This window comes from Pristiophorus japonicus, chromosome 19 (genome assembly GCF_044704955.1).
Source record: "Pristiophorus japonicus isolate sPriJap1 chromosome 19, sPriJap1.hap1, whole genome shotgun sequence".
NCBI lineage: Eukaryota > Metazoa > Chordata > Chondrichthyes > Pristiophoridae > Pristiophorus > Pristiophorus japonicus.
Window position 1 is genome coordinate 86953604 of NC_091995.1, and position 9756 is coordinate 86963359.

At 52.2% G+C, this 9756-nt stretch overlaps 1 protein-coding gene across 1 annotated transcript in view; it reads left to right on the forward strand.

The window, feature by feature from the left end:
• LOC139230283 (serine/threonine-protein kinase BRSK2-like) overlaps window positions 1–9756 on the forward strand; it is a 190929-nt gene that overhangs the window by 128629 nt on the left and 52544 nt on the right. Inside the window, exons 2-3 of the mRNA XM_070862112.1 lie at window positions 3769–3863; window positions 9342–9427. Coding sequence (XP_070718213.1) covers window positions 3769–3863; window positions 9342–9427 — 181 coding nt within the window. The remainder of the gene's footprint in view (window positions 1–3768; window positions 3864–9341; window positions 9428–9756) is intronic.

Sequence of the window (9756 nt, forward strand, 5' to 3'; positions counted from 1 at the left end):
ATTGTTCATTGTGATTGATAGCCATTCGAAGTGGGTCGAGGTGTTTCCAACGTGGGAAATAACAACAAGTATAACATTGGACAGTTTGCGAAGATTATTTTCTTAATTTGACCTCCCAGGAGAAATTGTTTCGGATAATGGACCACAATTTCGTTCAGAAGAATTTGCACAGTTTAAGAGCAAAAATGGTGTGAAACATACCAAGTCCCACTGTGCCACCCTGCTTCAAATGGTGCAGCAGAGTGCAGTGTACAATTGTAAAACAGATGTTGGATCCAAATCCAAAGAAACAACAGCTGTCATTGGACCACAAATTGGATAATTTTCTAATTACGTATCATAATACGCCTCACACAATTACTGGTCGAACACCAGCAGAGTTGTTTCTCAAACGACAGCCACGAACCAGATTCTCGTTGTTAAAACCAAACTTGGCACAGTCCGTAGAAGAGACACAATTAAGACAGAAAGGGAATCATGATAAAGGTAGAGTAAAGGAGAGAAGTGTGAAATTAAATCAGAAGGTGAAAGTGAAGAACTATCACCATAAATAGGTAAAGTGGTTACCAGGAAGAGTGGTGAAGATATGTGGTCCTCGCACATACTTGGTCAAGATGTTTGATAATGGACAGGTTAGGTTTGTTCACATTGACCATATTTTACCCACAGACATGGAAGGAGTTGAAGGTGGGAGTGATTCTATTATTTCTGATGCATCAGATAGTTTTGATACACCAGTAACATATCCTAAATCCAATGTACTGGAAACAAATCCAAGAGAAAGTCAGAGTCAGGAAAACAAACAGTCTGAAGTTAGAGAGAGTTCAAATGGAAATCAAGAGCAACCCTTGGAGGAAAACTTTCCTCAGGATCAGCCTCGAATGAGTTTAAATTCGACACCATGCTTGGAAGGTTCTGTTCGAGAGCAAAGGTATTGTCTTCGAAATAGAAAACAAGTGGTTAAACTTGATTTGTAAATATGGCAAAATAACTCCATTTCCTTTATGTATAACCATGCAAGTTACGTATGATGATTGTTTGTTATAATAACTTCTTCATTAAGGAGGGAGAAGTGTAATGTCTGTAGCGCCACACTCTGGACGTCGTTGTTACTGCAGCTAGTGCTGTTAATAAAGAGCAGGTCACCTGACCAGCAGGTCAGGGGTCACCGGAACCTGCAGCCATTTTACAGGCTGTGTGATGTGTGTGCTCTGAAGCTATGACAGTACCGTTGGTCTGGATTATGTGCTCAAGTCTCTGGAATGAACGACATTGTAAAGCAACACCTCACTGGGACAGGCCGACAACTTGTTCTCTTTCCCCCGCTTATGTGTTTTTATTCCCCAGTTTGATTTGAAGTGTACGAGGAGGGAATGCTTGTCCTGTCATCTCTCTGCGCTGAGCTCTCTGGGGAGCAGATGGGATTTGATTTGGAAAGGATGTGGGGGAGAGGCTTTAGACTGCCTAGCCCACAGGCCTTTCCAATCGTCATTGGCCATCGCTTCCCCTGATGATGCGACGGAGGCAATGCTTTTACACGTAATCTCGTTTGAATCGGCTGTTGACAGCTGAGCGTTGAGCCTGGTGGAAGTTAACCCTTTTGCCCAGTCGATGTTAGTGCTTCGGGAAGCCTGCTCCCAGGACAAGTGATTAACCTACTCCCCTCTGCTTCCCAGGGCAAGAGATTAACCCTTTCACTCTTCCTTCTCTCGGGTATCTCGTTCCCAGTGTGATGTTACTCTAGGAGAGTCGGTGATCGGAGGGAGGAAGGGAAAGTGAAAGAGTGACAGGGAGAGAGAGAGAGGCATGATCCATTACAAGACTGAAAGTGAAAGAGAAAACCAATATATGATTGGGACAAGGAGAGGCAGAGGATAACCAATCAAGGGGTGGGGGGAATAGAGAAAGGGCGACCCAGTCTACACTGAGAAAGAGGGTCTTCCCCTGTAATGGGATAACTTTCTCCCTCTCTCCCTTACACTATCTCTCTCTCCCTCCCCAGCTCTCCATCTTACACTGCCTCTCTCTCCCTCCCTCTCTCCCTTACACTGCCTCTCTCTCTCCCTCTCTATCTTACAATGGCTCTCTCTCTCTGCTCCTCTCTCTCTCCCCCCTCACTCTATCTCACGATGGCGTCTTCTCTCTCTCTCTTTACCCATCTCCCCATCTTACACTGTCTCTCTTTCTCATAACAACACAAGAATTAGGAGCAGGAATCGGTCATTCGGCCCCTCAAGCCTGCTCCGCCATTCAATAGGGTCATGGCTGATCTGATCTTGGTCTCAACTCCACTTCCCCGCCCGCTCCCCATAACCCTCCACTCCCTTATTCTTTCTTTCACTCTCCCTCGCTCCCTCACTCTCTGTCTTACACTGCCGCGCTCTCTCCCTCCACTTCTCTCTATCTCACAATGGCTTTTGCTCTCTCTCCCCCTCCCTCTCCCTCTCTCCATCTTAGACTATCTCTCTCTCTCTCCCTCCCTCTCCTTCCCTCCATCCTTCCATCTTACACTCTCTCTCTCGCTCTCTCTCTACCTCCTCTCTCCAATTTACTGTCATTCTCTCTCTCCCTCCCCCTCACTCTATCTCACAATGGCTCTCTCTCTCCCTTCCACTCTCTCTATCTCACAATGGCTCTCTCTGCCCCTCTCCCCTCCCTTCTCTCTCCCTCTCCCTCGTTCTATCTCACGATGGCTCTCTCCCCCCCCTCTCTCTCCCCCCTCTCTCTATCTCACAATGGCTCTCTCTCCCCTCCCCCTCTCTCCTCTCTCTCTCCCCCCTCTCCTTCCCCCTCTCTCTATCTCACAATGGCTCTCTCTCCCCCCTCTCCCTTTCTTTCCCCCCTCTTTCCCTCCCCCCTCTCTCCTCTCTCTCCCCCCCTCTCTCTATCTCACAAAGGCTCTCTCCCCCTCTCTCTCCCTCCCCTTCTCTCTATCTCACAATAGCTCTCTCTCCCCCCCCTCTCTCCCTTTCTCTCCCCCCTCTTTCCCTACCCCCTCTCTCCCTCCCCCTCTCACTCCGTCCCCTCTCTCTCTCACCTTCCCCCTCTCTCCTGCCCCTCTTCCTCCCCCTCTCGCTATCTCACAATGGCTCTCTCTCTCCCCTCTCTCCCTCCCCTTTCTCTATCTGACAATGGCTCTCTCTCGCCCTCTCTCCCTCCCCCTCTATCAATGGCTCTCTCTCTCCCCCCCTCTCTCTCCCCCTCTCTCTCCCTCCCCCTTTCTCTATCTCACAATGGCTCTTTCTCTCCCTCCCCCTCTCTCTATCTCACAATGGCTCTCTCTCCCTCTCTTCCTACCCCTCTCTCTATCTCACAATGGCTCTCTCTCCTCTCTCTCTTTCCTCTCTCTCTCTCCCCTCCCACTCTCTCCTCCCTCCCTCTCTCCCCGCCTCTCTCTCCCCTCTCTCTCCCTCCCCCTCTCTCTATCTCACAATGGCTCTCTCTCCCCTCTCTCTCCCTCCCCCTCTCTCTATCTCACAATGGCTCTCTTTCCTCCCCCCCTCTCCCGCTCTCTCTCCCCCTCTCTCTATCTCACAATGGTTCTCTCTCTCCCTCTCTCCCTCCCCATCTCTCTCTGTTCTGTTCTTTTCTTCTTGCAGTAACTATGAAGCGGATTGAACAGGAAGTTCTCTTTGAAATGGAGAGGTCCATCAGCAAGGCCCAGAGCCTGTTGGGAGGAGCAGAGTGACTCATCCTCTATCCCACAATCCCCCAGTGAGTGATCCAGGGAACATGTATAATGTGCCTTTCCCTTGTCTTTCGTTGCAGGGCTGGTGAAGCTTGGGATCCACTGCATTACGGGACAGAAGGTCGCAATAAAGATCGTGAACCGGGAGAAACTGACTGAGTCGGTCCTCATGAAGGTGAGAATCATCGTTAATAGAATCATCCGGCCACATGCCCGCAGCATAACTAAGACCGCCTATTTCCACCTCCGTAACATCGCCCATCTCCACCCACTGCCTCAGCTCATCCTCTGCTGAAACTCTCATCCATGCCTTTGTTACCTCCAGATTTGACTATTCCAACACACTCCTGGCTGGCCTCTCACACTCTACCCTACGTAAACTAGAGGTGATCCATAACTCGGCTACCTGTGTCCTAACTCGCACCAAGTCCCGCTCACCCATCGCTGACCTACATTGGTTAAGCAACGCCTCGATTTCAAAATTCTCATCCTTGTTTTCAAATCCCTCCATGGCCCTCGCCCCTCCCTCTCTCTGTAATCTCCTCCAGCCCCATAATTCCCCCCGAGATGTCTGCGCTCCTCTAATTCTGCCTGATTCCTCCTGAGCATCCCTGATTATACTCGCTCCACCATCAGTGGCCGTGCCTTCTGTTGCCTGGGCCCTAAGCTCTGGAACTCCCTCCCTAAACCTGTCCGCCTCTCCACCTCTCTTTCCTCCTTCAAGACGCTCCTTAAAACCTACCTCTTTGACCAAGCTTTTGGTCACCTGCGCTAATTTCTACTTATGCGGCTCGGTGTCACATTTTTGTCTCATAATGCTCCTGTGAAGCGCCTTGGGATGTTTCACTACGTTAAAGGCGCTATATAAATACAGGTTGTTGTTGTTGTTAATAAAAATCAGCAGATTATCTGCTCATTTCAACGCTGCTTGCCATTTTGCATTCCTTTTTGTCCAGTTTCATCCCCGCTTCTCGTATTTTTACTGGCGGAGGAGACTGAGAGATGTAAGATAGGTTTTTTAAATTGCCAAAGGTTTCGGTCGAGTGAATAGGGGAAAAAAAGCTATTTCAAAATCACGAGGGGGGTCCAGACAGAGTAGATAGAGAGAAACTATTCCCATTGGTGGAAGGGTCAAGAACCAGAGGACACAGATTTAAGGCGATTGGCAGAATAACTAAAGGCAACACGAGGAAAAAGGTTTTTAACGCAGCGAGTGGTTAGGATCTGGAATACGCTGCCTGAGAGGCTGATGGAGGCAGACTCAATCGTGGCTTTCAAAAGGGAGCTGGATAAGTATCTGAAGGAAAGACATTTGCAGGGCTTCGGGGAAAGGGCGGGGGAGTGGGACTGGCTGAGGTGCTCTTGCAGAGAGCCGGCACGGGCTCGACGGGCCGAATGGCCTCCTTCTGTGCTGTAACCGTTCTGTGATTCCTCTGGTTGGGGAGTCAGTGGTCAGTTACGATGATCACTGAGAGAGTGAGGAGAGGGTTTTGGAGAAGTTCCTTTGCTCTGAGGGACCTTGGAGCACGGGGAATGGTTGAGGCAGAGATCATTGTATGGTTTGAGGGGAAAATAGGATAAATATTTGGGGCAGAGATACAGGGCCTATAGGGAGGGAGATAGGCAGGGGAAGTAGTTTCGGATTGCTAGCGCAAGGAACCAACACGGATACAATGGGCCGAGTGGCCACCTCCTGGTTACAGGCGATCCATGAAAAGTGTCAATCCCCCTTGCTGGGTACAGTCACACAGGTGTCAGTACGTCCTCCAGTGCCTCAGTTCTCCATGTTTGAGCCCCGACATTGGCGGCTGTTCAACCACGGAAGCATCACAGTCGAGCCTGATCCAAGGCCGAGCGGCACGTGTTCCTAGCAGGGGTCATGGGAGGGTAATCAGGAGGAGTGGGGCGAGGCGGGGGACCATGGCCTGTTTTAATTTTCCCTCTTAGTAATCCAGGGGCTTATAGGCCAATTTTAATGACAACATTGCGGGTACTTGGGTCAGTTTGTCACAGCCCTGGGACCTTTATTGGCCTTTATTACAAGACGATTTGAGTATAAGAATAAAGACGTCTTACAGCAATTATACAGGGCCCTGGTGAGACCACACCTGGAGCAGTGTGCACAGTTCTGGTCTCCTTACCTAAGGAAGGATATACTTGTCATAGAGGGAGTGCAATGAAGGTTCCTCAGACTGATTCCTGGGATGGGGAGATTGTCCTATGAGGAGAGATTGAGCAGACTAGGCCGATATTCTCTAGAGTTTAGAAGAATGAGAGGTGATCTCATTGAAACATACACAATTCTTACAGGGCTTGACAGGGTAGATGCAGGGAGGATGTTTCCCCCTGGGCTGGGGAGTCTAGAACCAGGGGTCACAGTCTCAGAATAAGGGGTCGGCCATTTAGGACTGAGATGAGCAGAAATTTCTTCACTCAGAGGGTGGTGAATCTTTGGAATTCTCTGCCCCAGAGGGCTGTGGAGGCTCAGTCTTTGAGTATATTCAAGACAGAGATCAATAGGTTTTTGGATATTAAAGGAATCGAGGGATATCGGGAACAGTGCAGGAAAGTGGAGTTGAGGTCGAAGATCAGCCATGATCTTATTGAATGGCGGAGCAGGCTCGAGGGGCCGAATGGCCGACTCCTGCTCCTAATTCTTCTGTTCTTTGATGAGTACCACTCAGGGCAAAGACACCAGGCCGTGTGGTCAAGTGGTCACCTTGGGCCTCTCGCCATCCATGGCCGAGTTGGTGAGCAGATGGGCATCATGCCGACGATGAAGCCCCCCCTCCCAAGCAAACGCCACTTTCGAATTGCCTCACGGGAGGAGCCCTGAGGGCATTTTACCCCTTCCCTCCTTCACCCTCGGGTCTGGCCACAGCAGCACAGCTGAACTTAGGGGCTCGGGGTGGGGGTGGGGGTGGAGGACCCAGTGTTTTGCCTGCAGCCGCAGCCTCCCCGCTCCACTGCACGGTCTGTCCAGTTACCGCCCCGCTCTCTGCTGGCTAATCGTAGTGACCGGTAGCATTTGCTGCACACACACGGACAGGAGCAGGCCCCCCCCGCCGAGCCTGTTCCCGGCATTCAATCTGACCATGGCTGATCTGCACGCCCGCTCCAGCTACCTTCTGGTGGCCTGTGTCAGTTCTTACGCAGGGTCTGGGTTCGAGGCTTGGTGTACACCACTCTCCCAGGTTACTCTGACAGCACCTCCCCGCCCCCCCACCCCCCCACCGAGAGGGACAAGGGCAGCAATGTCATGGCAACACCAGCATCTCCGAGATACAAAGTCGCACAACACCCCGGCTTCAACACCAACAAACAACTTTCATTTATATACCGCAGTTACAGTGGTTATAAAAAAGTCCCAAAGCTCTTCGCCAGAGCGTAATCGGACAGAATTTGACACTGAGCCATATAAGGAGACTATAAGCTTGGTCAAAGTGGTAGTTCTTAAGGAACGTCTTAAAGGAGGAGAGAGAGGTAGAGAGGCGGAGAGGTTTAGGGAGGGAGTTCCAGAGCTTGGGGCCCGGGCAACAGAAGGCACGGCCACCGATGGTTGAGCGATTATAATCAGGGATGCTCAGGAGGGCAGAATTGGTGGAGCGCAGACATCTCGGGGGGGTTGTGGGGCTGGAGGAGATTACAGAGATAGGGAGGGGGATTTTGAAATCGAGGCGTTGCTTAACCGGGAGCCAATGTAGGTCAGCGAGCGCAGGGGATGATGGGTGAGCAGGACTTGGTGCGAGTTAGGACACGGGGCAGCGAGCACAGGGGGTGATGGGTGAGCGGGACTCGGTGCGAGTTAGGACATGGGGCAGCGAGCACAGGGGGTGATGGGTGAGCGGGACTTGGTGCGAGTTAGGACACGGAGCACAGGGGGTGATGGGTGAGTGAGACTCGGTGCGAGTTAGGACACGGGTCAGCGAGCACAGGGGGTGATGGGTGAGCGGGACTCGGTGCGAGTTAGGACATGGGGCAGTGAGCACAGCGGGTGATGGGTGAGCGGGACTTGGTGCGAGTTAGGACACGGGGCAGTGAGCACAGGGGGTGATGGGTGAGCGGGACTCGGTGCGAGTTAGGACACGGAGCACAGGGGGTGATGGGTGAGTGAGACTCGGTGCGAGTTAGGACACGGGGCAGCGAGCACAGGGGGTGATGGGTGAGCGGGACTCGGTGCGAGTTAGGACACGGAGCACAGGGGGTGATGGGTGAGTGAGACTCGGTGCGAGTTAGGACACGGGGCAGCGAGCGCAGGGGGTGATGGGTGAGCGGGACTCCGTGCGAGTTAGGACACGGGGCAGTGAGCACAGGGGGTGATGGGTGAGCGGGACTCGGTGCGAGTTAGGACACGGGGCAGTGAGCACAGGGGGTGATGGGTGAGCGGGACTCGGTGCGAGTTAGGACACGGGGCAGCGAGCGCAGGGGGTGATGGGTGAGCGGGACTCCGTGCGAGTTAGGACACGGGGCAGTGAGCACAGGGGGTGATGGGTGAGCGGGACTCGGTGCGAGTTAGGACACGGGGCGGCCGAGTTTTGGATGAGCTGAAGTTGACGTAGGGTAGAATAGATGTAGGGTGAGGGGATGTTGCAATGGAATCTTGATCTGCCCTAATATCTCCGTATGTGGCTCGGTGTCCAATCTTGTTTGATTACGTTCCTGTATCTGGGCCCCGCCCCTCAGGGAAGATATATTGGCCTCGGAGCAGTGCACATTCCCCAGAATGATAGAGGGTTAAATGATGAGGACAAGCTGCATTAAACTTGACTTTGGATTCCCTTGAGTATAGAGGGGCAATCTTACCGAGCTGTTTAAATTGTTAAAAGGATTCAGATACAAAGAAATTAGTTCCTCTGATTGCGGGTGGGTCCGGAACAAGGGGGGCACATTCTTCAAATTAGTGCTCGGGTGTTTTGGAGGGAAATCAGCAAACACTTTTTCACACAAAGCGTAGTAGGATTACACAGGATATACGGCCCAGAAACAGGCCATTCGGCCCAACCAGTCCGTGCCGGCGTTTATGCTCCACTCGAGTCTCCTCCCATCTTTCCTCATCTAACTCTATCAGCATAACCCTCTATTCCCTTCTCCCTCATATACTTGTCCAACCTCCCCTTAAATGCCTCGATACTATTCGCCTCAACCCCTCCCTGTGGCAGCGAGTTCCACATTCTCACCGCTCTCTGGGTAAAGAAGTTTCTCCTGAATTCCCTGTTGGATTTCTTGGTGACTATCTTATATTGATGGCCTCTAGTTATGCTCTTCCCCTACAAGTGGAAACACTCTCTCTGTATCCACGCTATCAAAACCTTTCATCATTTTAAAGACCTCCATTTGGCCCGCCCTCAGCCTTCCCTGTTTATCCTTTCCTGAATCGCAAATCCTCTCCTCCAAAAGGCTGTGGACGCTGGGGGGAGGGCATTTGGAGCTGTCAAGACTGATACAGACTTTTGTTGGATATGGAGCAAAAGCGGGGGAAATGGTGTTGAGGCCTAGATCAGGCTTGATCGAGTTGAATGGTGTAGCAGGCCCGAAGGGGCTGAATGGCCTGCTCCTGCCCCTGTTCATGCTCCGACACTCGGCCCTGTCACCGTGGTTACCCTGATTGAATCCGGGCGGGCCCTCACGATCTTTCTTTTGCGGTTTGCCACAGGTGGAGCGGGAGATCGCCATTTTGAAGTTGATTGAGCACCCTCACGTACTGAAGCTGCACGACGTTTATGAAAATAAGAAATATTTGTAGGTATTATATTTTTCACTTGCTCTACGGGGGGGGGGGGAGGGCCGCAGCCTCTGCCTGCCAGTGCCGAGAGAGCGGGGCGGTGGGCTGCTGCGAAATCGGGGGCGAATGGGGCCGCTCTCGGATTTTGTTCGGCGTTGGTCAGGGTGAGGCGCGATGGTGGCGGGGAGTGCAACGCTCTCGCACTCCAGGGCAGCAGCCGTGGATCAGCGGGCCGCACTCTGGCATCGACGTCAGGAGGCCGTGGGTTCGAGTCCCACTCCAGGGGCTTGAGCGCAAAATCTAGGCCGACACTCCCAACGCAGTGCTGAGGGAGCGCCGCACTGTC